The sequence below is a fragment of the Hemicordylus capensis genome, chromosome 5 (genome assembly GCF_027244095.1).
Source record: "Hemicordylus capensis ecotype Gifberg chromosome 5, rHemCap1.1.pri, whole genome shotgun sequence".
In the NCBI taxonomy this organism is placed as follows: Eukaryota; Metazoa; Chordata; class Lepidosauria; order Squamata; family Cordylidae; genus Hemicordylus; species Hemicordylus capensis.
The window spans coordinates 99,017,234-99,030,437 of NC_069661.1; the positions used below are offsets into that span (position 1 = coordinate 99,017,234).

Here is a 13,204-nt window from a genome sequence, read left to right on the forward strand (position 1 = left end):
ACATAAGTATTTGCAATTAGAAAAGGAACAGAAAAAAAGAAACAAAGGAACAAGTGTTTCCCTCAAGTTATTCTATAAAAAAACCTTGTGCTGCAGATCAACCACAACTGTTACTGATAGAGTTCCTTCCTGGAGCATGGGGGAATAGCAGGGGTGTAGTGAGGTTCCCGGTGGCCAGGGGACAAATCGGAGCCATGCGGCCTCTGTCTTTGCATGCACGCACTCCAGTGCCCAAGCCACGCCCCCTGCATCTGACATCAGACCAGGGGCTTAGCTAGGGGAGAGGGGGCCTGTGTTCTCCCCTCTCCTGGGCGGTCCCTCAGAGTGAGGGAGAGAATGAAGAAAATAGGGAGGGGTGGAGCTGGGGACCCTCAGGAGCTGGGGGCCCCAGGTTCTTTAAACCCATCTGCTCAATTATAGTTACACTCCTGTGCGAGATGCAAGGAGCGGGGCAACCTAACTCCCCCCCCCCGCCGACAAGCCTTCCCCTCTGCTGGCTCACCTTCTGTGCAGAGTGAGAGGGTGGCCAGCAGTAGTGCTGTCTTGGTGGCGTGGAGCTGGGCTGGGCGCGGGGCTGTGGGAGGTCGCCGTCCTCCACGGATTGGGGCTGGGCAGCATGGCTGTGGCAGCCAGGAGTGTTGAGGGCAGTAAGGGGTGATCCGCTGCCTGGGAGGAGGAAGCTCGAGGGAGGGAGGAGAAAGGAAGTCCAGCTCCAGTGCGCTTCATCTCTTCCGATCACGCTTGGAAAGAGCGTGCACGCCCAGCTGTAGGGCACCCTTGTCCAGTGGACCCTACGCCCATGCTTGGGGCCTCTCAAACCCTGTGGGACCAGGTCTAAGCACACACACACACACCCCGCACTTGCCCAATGGAAGCCCTGGGGAATAGGCTCCCACTAGCTGTGGGCAGTCCTCTGGCTGAATATGTCTCACCATTCACTGATGCAATCCTTCCTGGAGGGGAGATAAGCTCCTAGCAGCAATGGGTTCTTTGGCTGGGACGTAGCAAAAATCCTTAGACTTCAGATAAACAACAACAACTACTACTATTATTACTTATCATTAGCAATTACCATTGGTTTCTGTGAGAAATTTTGATATAAAGACAGTAATGTTTAACCTAACTTTTGCAGGGGGGGGCATATTACCACCCTTTCCCTAACTTCTGATGAACTTGAATCATGGGCATAGTTAGGTACATAAAACTTCCTACAGGCCATGGCTCAGGCCCACAGCCTCCCCGCATTGGATAATTAAACCTTTTCATAATCTCTGAAGAAATCCAACACCCTCTTCCAGTTTTCAAGCCAATTTGAACCTGGGTTGCTGCGGGGCACAAGGGCCACCCACCATCTCCTCCACTGAGCCTAGTAGCTCTGTTGCTGGTGGGTACAAGACCGAGGGCCCTGTGCATCAAAAGAGCCAGCCCCCAGTGCAACTGCCTTCCCCTTTCCTTTGCATGCAAATGGAATGGGAAGGGACAGAGAGTGGAACAGGAAATGGGCAGAAGGTGTTTGGCTTCCCCTTCCATTATAAGCATACAGAGTGGGGTGAGAGGCTGGATATGGTGGGGAGGTTCCATTGGCCGATATGGAATGGCATTTCTCTGGGTAACATGCTCTCTGTTCCCTTCCTCCAAGAGAAGAGTTCTTTAACTGTGTAAAGGTCTTTGTACTTTATGTGAAGAGCTTGTACTTTTTATGTGAACTTCCATGTGGGTCTTTCATGGGCAGAAATGCAGCATATTAGTCTAATAAATAGAGGGCACCATCAAGAGGCTACTCTTGGCTGATCCTCGGTGTTGAGAAAGAATGTAGGTAAGGAAGTAGCCTCTTAGGTATGAAAAAGCCATTTAGCTATTCTAGAAGCTAAAACTAGAACACTGAATTGTTCCTGAAGGTTAATAAAAAGCCACTGCAGAGTATGCTGGAGCACCAGTGTGTAATGTGCTTCCAGGGACTGTTCCTCATAAAGAGACAGGCTGCACTATCCTGTCTCTTACGAAGTAGCCACTTGTAAACCACAATCAGGACTGGAAGTTAGATTTCAATTACAGTTTTGGGGTCCACATCTGAAAGAAAAGATTGCAGTTGTGGCATCAGACAGAGTTGATAAAAATCTCCACAGCCACATTGCTTTTAACTGCAGGGGTTGTATGAAATATACCTTGTCCAGCTGAGTGATCAAGCCAGGCCTGATTTCTATCATACATCCCCAGTTATTCCTGCTCACAGGATTATTTAACAGCCATAATTATCTCATTACCTTCTGGGATCAGCCTTAGCTGACTTGCTGCTTTAGCAGGAGTAGCTACATAAAATGAATAATCTTGATGTCATTGCAGGGTGACAGTGGTGGACCTCTGGTGTGTGAGCATCCTGCTGGACGCTGGACGTTGTTTGGCCTAACCTCTTGGGGCTCTGTCTGCTTTTCCAAAGTTTTGGGACCTGGAGTGTATAGTAATGTGTCCCATTTTATTGAATGGATTGAAAGGCAAATCTACATCCATACATTTCTGCTCCACTGATTCTTCTGAATAGAAATGCTGTGCTGACTGGCAAAAGGCAAGCCCAAGAGCACCAGAATGACGAAGATATCAAACTAAAGAAATCTGGTGTATTATAAATTCTATGGGTTGCTGATGACAGGTGATGGAACAGCGTAAAGGAATTTGTAAGTCTTCTGGCGCCAAAGGTGCTTCTGAATAGTGATCAAATATTTTTGTAACTCTTTCTGACTTTTTTCTTTAGCAATGCTGTATTACCTTTCACACACACACACACACACACACACACACACACACACACACACCCCAAAATGTATTAAGGAAGAATCAACCTTTTGCTAATGTAATACAGTGTCTTTCAGGCCCTTCAAATTAAGGGTTCTGTAGAGGTACTAGCTTTCTAAAATGTCAAGAGAAGAAATGTATCTACTGCTAAGCAGACAATTTCAGGCTCCATCTCTTGCAACTAAGGGTCTATATATTTGCAGAAGTTATGAGTACATCAGTTTCTAGCTTCAGCCCCACCTCCCCCCAGCTGCAACCTGCTTTTCATATGCTGGACTAGATTTTCATTCATGATAATTGTTTTGAGACAGGGATTCTCAAATGGTGGATTGGGCCCCCCGCTGTCCAGAGGCAGGAATCCCATCTGACATCTCCAAGATGCAGGGACAGTCAGCGGCCATGGGAGGTGGACAGGGAGACAGGAGCAGACAACCACCTGGCTCTTCTGCTGCTCACAATGCTAAGGGCAGGCACCACAGTGGCACTTCTTTGGCTGCCAGGCCAGAAGAAGGTTCCCTCTCAGGAGACAAGCCCTTGTCAGTTCTCCAGCTATGCCAGCCCTTGACACTGTGAGCAGTGGAGGATCTGAGTGGTGTCTCCTCCTGTCTTCCTGTCCACCCCCTCACCTTGGAGATATTAGAGGAGAGCTTCAGGACTGCTTTAAGTTCTCAATGATTGATGCCTCTTCCTGACTGACATCCTGACAAACAAAGCACATGTGCAACAAATGCACAGGGGAGGGGTGATTTTAATCAATTTCCCCTTCCCTCTGTAGCGGACTGTGGCTCCTGAAAATATATGCCTGTGAGAGAGACAACTCTCAGGGACATATTTTTTGGAGAGACAATTGGCTGCAGAAGAAAGAGGAGATCCACACAAATCACTTCTCCTACACAGTGTGTGTGTGCTGCACACAGGCACTTCATTAGTCTGGATGTCAGCCCCTGAATTTTGGATTTGTGTGGAAGCTGTATACAAAGATTTAAGTGAGAAAGCTATGGAAATACTGACTCCCAGTTGCTATAAAGTGCAAATGCCAGTTAAAATAAAGTTGGTACATCAAATTAAACTGGCAATCTCATACATAAAGCCAGGGTTTGAAAAACTAAACAGGAGCAAGCAAGCTCATCCTTTTCATTGAAGAGATAAATGCACTTTATTTATCTTTACCTAATGAAATCAATAGCTTAAATAATGTGGTTGTGTAACTTTAGATATTATCTTAGGGGGTCACAGTGTCAACAAGTTTGAGAACAGATTTAACTGCTTTAGCTGTTATCAAACAATGAGTATCATTGGGAACAGATTTATTGTTTAAGCCATTTCACTCACACACACAAACACATCTAACAAATTATAAACAAAACAATAACAGAAAACAAAACAATACAGAAAAAGCAGGCTGATTACCATGGCAACAGTAGCCCAGCAATTTTAAAATAAGGATTACCATTTAAAGGAACAACAGATTTTTAAAGTATGAATCACCAATATAACATATTTGAATAAAGTAATTTTAGATATAAAATGTTAAGACAAATGACACTCTATAAGCTATGATTAGATCTTTGACCTCTAATGGATAATAAGTCTTGTTCTCCATTAGGAAACAGTCTTGCCTAAAATGTATGACGGGTTTATCTCTAAAAGGGTTTCAAAGGGAATATTCTAGGAGGTAATGCAGAAGATCTTCTACCTTCTTGGCACGGCCCACATGTAACCTATGGTGAAATATACTTTCTCCCAATTGTCCCAGGTGCCACTTCCCCAAATGGATTTTATTCCTTTTTGGCCATGAGGCAGATCAAGCAACAAAAATTGATTGGAGGCTGCCATCTTGCGTCTTCCTGCTGCCTTCAAATGACCTTTATCTTAGCAGACACTGTTATTTCTCTCAGCAGGTTTCAAGGCTTAGCAACAAATTTCCAGCTAGAAAGAGAAGATGTATGTAGTTCACATAAGAAGCATTCTGAAGGGCAAGCCCTGAGCCAGTGCCCGCTTGGTCTTTTGTCAGGGAGGAGGCACCACAAGGCCATCCTGTAGATGCTTTTTCTTTCTTGTGTATCACACACTGTTCTTGCCACTGTGCCTTGGACGTGATCCAGAGAATCAGTGCAGCATACCAAGACCATCTTGTGAGTGATGACTGATTAGTAAGACACAACCCACAGATCCTTCCATTTGTAATATTCCTCCAGGGAGTGAAGCCTTAAACTAACAAAGAACTCCTTTGACCTTGGGGACTAGAACTAAAATTTATTTGTCTCCACACACAGTAAGAATAGTGGAGAATTTTTTCAGCAGGCACAGGGTACTGGACTGCAGTAGATTACTTACCTCAAAAGTGGCCTCCTTTGTGTTTTCCTTCTTCTGTCGGTTCTTGGAAGGGTATTCAAAAAGACCCAGGCAGAAGCACGGATAATATTGGTGGTGCTTCACTGCATCACAGACCCTAGTTTCCAAACGTCCAAGATATGAAATGAAATCACTTTTAAAACTTGAGACATACCTACAATTTCTAGTTCAGAGGCACTTTCCCCTCTCAGTCCTTGTATGCTGAAGTTGATTGCATGGCGCTTGAGTAAAGGGCATATGAGTCTTTAGAGTGTTCTTACAAGTAGATTCTTATGGCATTCTGTAGATAATTCACCAATAGGATTTTCAATACACCATGGAGAATTTTTATAGGATAGTAGTGCATGGACCTTAAATTATGTTCAGTCAAAGTGAAGATTTGTCATATGCTGGATTTATTTATTAATTTGCTGCAAGATAGCCATGAGACGTCTTAAACCAAACACTTTCTAGAGGCAGGTGACTACACTGGCAAGTGCCTTCTGTCACTGAACCCAGGGAATCTCCATATACCCAGTGTGCCATGCTTCTTAAGGGCAAATGCTCCCCTTTCCATCCCATGGCTCATAGGTTTCCTTGTGGAATCTGTATTTGGTCCTAAAAGCTCCAGCTAAATCATTTTACTTAGTATCATTGTATATCCTTTATACTAAGGTAGCTTTTCTCATTGCCATGGGTATCCAAACTGGGGACTTCACTTTATGTCTCCAACCCAGATTTGCATAGTTCCTAATGATGAGACTGTGCTGTAACCAAACCATCAGCTCTAAGCACAAGGTGATTTCTGTTTCATCATTCTAAGGATCTAGATGGTCTTGCCGTCATTTTATCCTAACCCACAGCATCCACAAGGGGTAGGGGAAAGCAGAGCACACACTAGACCAGGGCTGCAGATGAGAGCTTTGCCCTCCTGCAGATGTTGGACTTCAACTCCTATCATCCCTGACTATTGGCCACTGTGGCTGGGAATGATGGGAGTTGTACTCCAAAAGCAGTTGGAGGGCCCAAGTTGTTCAGGCCTATATTAGACATTAGGAGAGCACTTCAGTTTTTCAGCTTCAGGCTATGTCCTTTTGGAACAAACACTTATTGTTAACTGTCATGGGCTAAATATAGGCAAAAAAGCTTTGACAGCATCTGTAGGGAAAAATGGCATTCATTAAGGAAGCCTATAAGGTCTCTGGGGCTTTCCCTTCACCAGAGGTTAAAGTCGACTCTACAAGGGGCAGCAGCTTCTTGGGAAGAGGTATAGAGGGCAGCCACTTGGGCATCCTTCCTTTGTGAGGCATCACTGAACAGAAGCCCTTGCCTCAGCTGAGGCTGCACTCTGGCATAAGCTGTTCTTGACTTGGGAGGCCATCGTGGAACCATCACTGATTTTGTCAATGCAGTTTGTCCCACCCTCATAGGGCTGCACGGCTTTATTTTGCCACATCTTGTGGAGTGGCCCCTGAAACAATAACAAGAGAATTGGGCTGTTTGCAATTCTCTCTTGAAGAACCACAGAGGCCGTACACTGGAACAGTGCACAGCAGATGCTGCTCTAAGACTATATAAAGAAGTCAGAAAGATGTTTTTTAAACCATGGCAATGGGAGCGGGGGGTGGTGTCAAATTTTATAGCAAGCTCAGGCCTGCTGGACTGACACATAGTCCAGACTGTTGATAGACTAGAACTGGTAACCTCTGTTCTTCTCTTTTGATGCACTTGTAGTGTGTAACAAACACGGTCCACCACTGTATTGCTAAATGTTACTATTTATGTGGATTGAAAAGTTATATTTCATTTGCCATTGTATCTCACTTTCTCAATGACGAAGAAACCCCTATGACTTTACATGTTTTGTGTTCATCCTGTGAGACTGGGAGACAAAAAAACAAACACCCCAGAGTAAACTTCTCCCCAGGAATTCAGAGTATTGGATTTCAACAGAACACAGTAGTTTACGTTCTTCATTATCCTGAATAGATAATGGTCTGAACCACAAACCACTTAAGACCAAAGGCCCAATTCACTCTGACAAATTCTTCAATGAGACTCTGTGTGTGGGTACAACTAGTGCAATGGAGATAGATCATGTAAACCAGACTCTGCATAGCTCTCATCTTCATGATAGCAGCTGTTAAAAAAAAATGCAGCTGTGATCCCTGAAAAGACTGCCCTGTATGTACAGCCTGTTCCTTACTAACATTTCTTCACACAAGCCCTATTCAGACATTTTGGTGTACATGCCTAAAGGTGTCTGTACACATGGATGTTTTTGTGTGACTGGCTCTACATGTGTTCACTTGTAGAGGACCGGGATACAGCTCCCTCATGGCACAGATAGTCCTACGTGCTACAGAGTACTGCATGCGCACTGAACGTAATGTGTGCATAACTGTATATGCATACAGATCTATACATGTGTACTCTGGCTGACATTCAGACTAATGCTGCATCAAAGTGCCAGCATTTTCCCTTGTGCAATGGGAGAAGGAGATTTTTCAACTCCTCTTCCCTCTGAGGCTCACTGACCCTCAGGGACATATTTTTGGGAGGCATAGAGCACTTCAAAGAGAAGGGAGATTGTCAAAAATCACCCTACTCCCATTGTATGACAGAAAACACTGGTGTGTCAGTGCAGTGCTAGTCTGGATGTCAGCCACTACGCATAGATTTTATGTGAGTTGAACATAACACGTGAATAGGGCTATAGTCAAGTACCTGTGTTTGTGATAATGTGAACAGGTTAATTGTACTCTTATTTAAACTGTGCAGAGGGGAGTTAGCTCATTTTTCTTCATTGCATGGATTGAATATGTGCATAGTACATCAGTCATGTGCACCAAACCATCAAGAGCAAATAATACCAGCATGCAAGCTTCCAGTATGAGAAACTCAATACAGCTTATCATGGGCATACTGGCTAGTTGTGCTCCTAGTGGCTAAATCAGTCTGTCATGAATACATTGACTCTAGTACTATTGCTATAACAGTAGTTCTATACAGGGGAAAACCTCAGTTGCATGAATTGAAAAGTAAATCCCCAAAGTATTTTGGTAATTTGTAATGATTTTTTTAAAAAAAATAAGCTGAAATCACACTAATATCCAAGAACTGCAGCAAAAATAACTTCACATCTGAGAATCACTTTAAAAAAAAACAACCATTAAAAATCAATGGATGGACTGATTTGCTTGAAATTAAATGCACAGAATGCTGCCATCCTCTACTACCTGTGTGCCAAATTTTAGAGATCTCTGCCCAGTCATTACAGCCTTTGCGGGTTTTTCTCTTTTCCCCATAGATGGCTCTTTGCCGGGGTGGGTGGGGGGGTTAACAAGGTGTCATTGTGCACTCCACTGGGTTAAAAAATTCAAAAGGATTTTCATAATATAAACCATTTTAATCGGTTATGCCATGCACTCATCTTTTTAATTAAAATAAAGCTGCAGTTGCTGTTTAGTTCAGTTGAAATCCAGTCCTGCCACAACAGTACACACATCCGGTCCCTCAACCCTGTGGGAGGTTCCCCCTCCCCCCCCCATCTTCTGGGCCCCTTGTTTGATTAGCTTCACGTCCTCTTTTTGTAGGAAACTGTGTATTGAGTTTTCTCTCACATTGCTTCAGTAAACAGTAGTATATTTTTCCCGGTAATTTCCTCCACAACATTCCATGTAGAAAAAAGTCATTTCTATAATTTTGTACATGTAGTTTTATACTGCTTCCCCCTCGCCCCGCCATGTCTGCTCATTCAAGTACTGTATTTGGGTTTCAAAAAACCAGATGTCGCCCTTCTGATGCAGTAATAATCTCCCTGTGTGAAGTCGTAGACAGACAATCAAATGTATCCAACAGTTGTATTAGAGCACATTTGACGGGATTCATACTCTTAACATTGTTTGACTGCCACAAGCGAAGCAGTATATGTAATCCATGTTGTGTTAACAAGCTAGTTTGTTTTTATTTCAACTCATATGAAGAGGGGGAAAATGCACATATTTATTTTTTCAAAATAAATTCTGTGAACAAAAACGGTCTTAGCTCTCCCACCCTATTGCCTGTCACCTTGGATAGGATTCTGAGTGAGGCCTTGAGAGCACTGATTGGCTATTGGGCAGTGTGTATGGGAAAAGAGGGAATGAACTTGAGGGCAACAGTTAAATAAAATATCTGAGTTAATGCTCTGTGTAACTAGGAATTATTCACAAAACATAATTTGTTTGACCAGCACTATTGTGATCATGGGAATTGTTATTAACTACGTATTCATTTCTCCAGGCATGTTCATACCCAGACAATGTTCAGATTGCTTGCTTGAACCGGTGGCCTTAAATGCAAGGCTAGCAGTGCATTAGGATAAATAGTGCCATGGGCATGCAGTGCCTTCATTGCCCGCCCGCCCCCTGGTCAATTTATCAGTCTTGCCAAATTATGTTGCTTGTGCAGGATTGCAAAACCTAGCAGTACTACAAGCTCTACTGCTCAGTAACCTGCTGCCGGTGTCCTCTTGCTCCAATTCTGGGATCCCACTGAAGTCTCACAGGTCTCCTGCAACTTCCATGCAGATAATACACTCCACAAACTGTAAGCCACTAAAGACTGCTTACCACTCCTTTCTGTAGGTGCCCTGAGTGACTGCCCAGCTTGCAGGCTGGGCCTGCTTAAATGTGATCAGCTCTTTAGACTCTGGGCAAGTAGGAATCAGCACTTAGTGTTCAGCTGAACAGTGACATCAAAGATGGAAATAACTCGACCACAATGATCAAATCATGTTTTGCTGATCCCCTTTAAGCAGCTACTTAGTAATATCACAATTTATTTAAGTGATAAATTTGCAGGGGGAAGTTGGGTAGTTTGTACAATTTATGTATTGTTCCAGAGACAGGAAAAACAGATTCTGAGGGGATCTGCTGCTTGGAAATATGGCTTCAGATGGACTATTTGTCTGCTGTTGAAAAATATTCTCAGTGAAATGATTAAAATGGAAAGGCTGAAGTCCCTTCGCACTTCATATTTCATGACAAAAACCTCTGACACTGCTATTTCTTGGAAAATGTGAAGTGGTAAAAGTATCAGATTTTCATTTTAGCAAGGGAATAAGTTAAGGATCTTTGAGAACAATCCAGTAATGCCTGTTTTGCTGGCAGTTATGTGTACAATGGGTATTGCATTTCCTAGCTGCGTGTTCAGCATACAGAGGCAGTCTAGGAGTGAATCAGCTCCACACACCTGTGATCACTGCACATGAGACTGCAGCCATTTTTCATAATCACAAACACTCTTGAGGTGGGGCAGGGGAGGGGGAATGCTATTACCACAATAGGCTACACTCATTACCAAAAGTTGTGGTGTGTGGTTTGATTCACAAGAGATTGTTCTGTGTACACTAATCCTGGAGATATGCACCGTACTCCAAACTGGCACCAGCCATGTGAATTGATCAAGTCCTCCCTGAAATGAATGGTACATAAATAGGACTAGACTACATGAAACATTAAACAAGTTTTTCCTTTTCTTCTTTTTAAAGAGCAGTCCAGAAGGTGATCAGAGTTGGAATCACAGTGTGGGAGAGTTTGGTTTGTGTGTTTTGTTTTGTTTTAAACTTTCCTTGCATGCTGCAGTCTCTACAAAAATCTCTTCCCCCTGCCGCTGCACGCCCCTCCCCCCCCCGTATCACAGAGCTGCTAATTTGTCCCAGGAGGGAAACTGCCATTGTGGCAAAGGTGCTGGGGGGGTTGGTGACTGTTAAGGCTGTAGTGCAGGGGGAAAGGTGTTAAGCCCATCCCCTATACCATGGTTCAAATCCTGATTGCCTCTCAATTGCAATTTAAAAGGAAAAAAGGAAAATGCAAGTGCAAACTAGTATTGGAATATAATATGCACTGTAGTTTAGTCCTCCATCACTACTCAGTCATGTTCCATTGTTTTCAAAGGGTCAATTATAAGTATCAGTTACGTAGTGGCCAACATAGTGCACAGCATAACATTCTCTGTCACACCTGCCCTGCAGCTGCTGTGGACCATAAGGCAGCCCTGACCCTGTTCTGAACAGGTGGTTATGCAAGACAGGCAGCTGCAATTTCTTCCATTGTTGTGAATGGGAGAAACTGCAGCAGTGCTACTTGCACAACCACCCATCCAGAGCAGCATCAGGGCTGCCTTCTAGGTAGGTATGTGCACGAACCTGTTCGGAGGCCATTTTACAGGCCTCCGAACACTAGGAGGTTCAAAGGCGGGTGTGTGTTGGACTTCAAGGGCAGGCTCGTGTGCGAGCGCAACATGCACGCACATGTGCCCAGCGTGTGCACGTGCGTCAGGTACTTTCAACCACTTCTGGCCAAAGAGGGGAGGGGGCAGCAGAGAGGTACACTGCCACCCCAAAAGACTTTACAAAAAACAAGCATCAGTGGTGGGCGGGGGACAGACAGAGGGAGGGGTAAAAGCACCCTTCCCCGCCCTTAAAGTCCAACACACACACCTGCCTTCGAACCACCGCCACCTGGTTCTGTGCACATCCCTGCTTCTAGGTCCGCAGCAGCCCACATGTGGTGCACGGAGGCTCCATACCACTGCATATCATGTTGGTGACTGAAAACAACAAAGACTTATGGTACCTTAAAGAGTAACATGCAGTTTAGCACAAGCTTTTGTATGTTTGTTAGTCGTTCAGGTGCCACGACTCTTTCTTGCTCCTGCCACAAGAGACTAACACAGCAATCCCTGTGAAAGTTATCACTTAACTGGATTGTGCCTGTTGTGCCTCATCTCATGCACCTCTTCTTTGTACTGATTGGTGTATTGATGCCTGGACAAGTGTTAAAAACAGTCAGCTGATTTAGATCTTTGATTGCATTAAACAAAATCTTAAACTTTTGTTTCATATATAGGGGAGCTAACATATGATCTCTCTCTTGCAATTTAATAGCATTATCAAGTTTACCACTTTAATTGGTTTTGAAAAAACTGATCATGGAACTCAGATAGTTTATACTAGTTATACTAGAATTTTTTTGGGGAAATTCCTATAGTGGTTTTCCTTCTTTCCATGGTGCTCACCCTCATTTTGCTTTATTTCCATCAGACAGAGAAATCACATAAAACAAACACCTTTTAGCATCCACATTGCAGCCAAACATCAGAACAACTATAACTTTAAAACTATCTGAGACTCTGTTTAGAATTGATTTAGGAACATAGATTTAATCACCACTATTTCAAAACAGTATCAAAATGACAAACTAAAGTTATAAATGGAGTATTTTGTGAACATTGTGTTATCTGCAGAACATAAAAATGAATTGACAATGGGAATGTGATTGCAAACCCATTTGGGGTTAATAGTTACTTTCTTCTCTTTGGTACTAGCCATCCTGCAACTGGAGAACTGAAATGTGCAGTGCACTTAATTCTCCAATAAATAATTGAGAGTACCTGCAGCTTCCGCCTCCCTCAATCATGAGGATAATTTGGATCACATACTTGCAGCAGTGTTCAACTGATGGAGTGAACCTTTGCATAGCAAGAAACCATGTGAGCAGGAATACCCCTGTAATTGGAACATTTGTATTACTGAAGTAACTGGAACTCTCGTGAGGTTGTTGGTTGTGCGATTCTTTTCTTTATTTGGCTACAGCAAGGCTTTAAGACTGAAGTATAAAGGCCCAAGCCAGCTAAGTTAGTTGAACCTAAGGCCCACCAAAAGCAAGAGGATTTGAATTAGTTGTTCCATTACTTTTATTGGGTAGCTGGATATAGGCTGAAAGGACTAATATGTGAAGACCAACATCTCTATGAACTCCAAAAGGCCTTCAGTATCAGCTCAGTGTTTTCCCCAGAGACCTCATAGTCTTTGTTTAAATTATTTTAGAAGTCTTTAAACTGCTGTGGACAGGGTATTTCAGGAATATAGTTAAAGGAAGAAACACTCTTTGTCTCCTGTAAAGAGATATATGTTTTTAAAATAACAAACTTCTACCCTTGGCATTTTGGAAGCATATAAAATCAGAACACTAAACAGGATCTCAATATTTAGTAATTTATTGGTATCAGTTGCAGCTTTCTCAGGTCTCATCTT

General features: G+C 43.4%; 1 protein-coding gene across 8 annotated transcripts in view; it reads left to right on the forward strand.

The window, feature by feature from the left end:
- The window catches only part of CORIN (corin, serine peptidase), a 199,901-nt gene extending 190,592 nt beyond the window's left edge, over positions 1–9,309 (forward strand). For 5 of the 8 annotated variants that reach the window (XM_053254366.1, XM_053254368.1, XM_053254369.1 and 2 more), the window contains one exon: positions 2,344–9,309. In XM_053254366.1, the coding sequence (XP_053110341.1) occupies positions 2,344–2,526 (183 nt within the window). In that variant the 3' untranslated portion in view covers positions 2,527–9,309. The remainder of the gene's footprint in view (positions 1–2,343) is intronic. The other 3 variants (XR_008308281.1, XR_008308282.1, XR_008308283.1) reach the window with 3 other exon arrangements.
- The last annotated feature ends 3,895 nt before the right edge of the window (positions 9,310–13,204 follow it).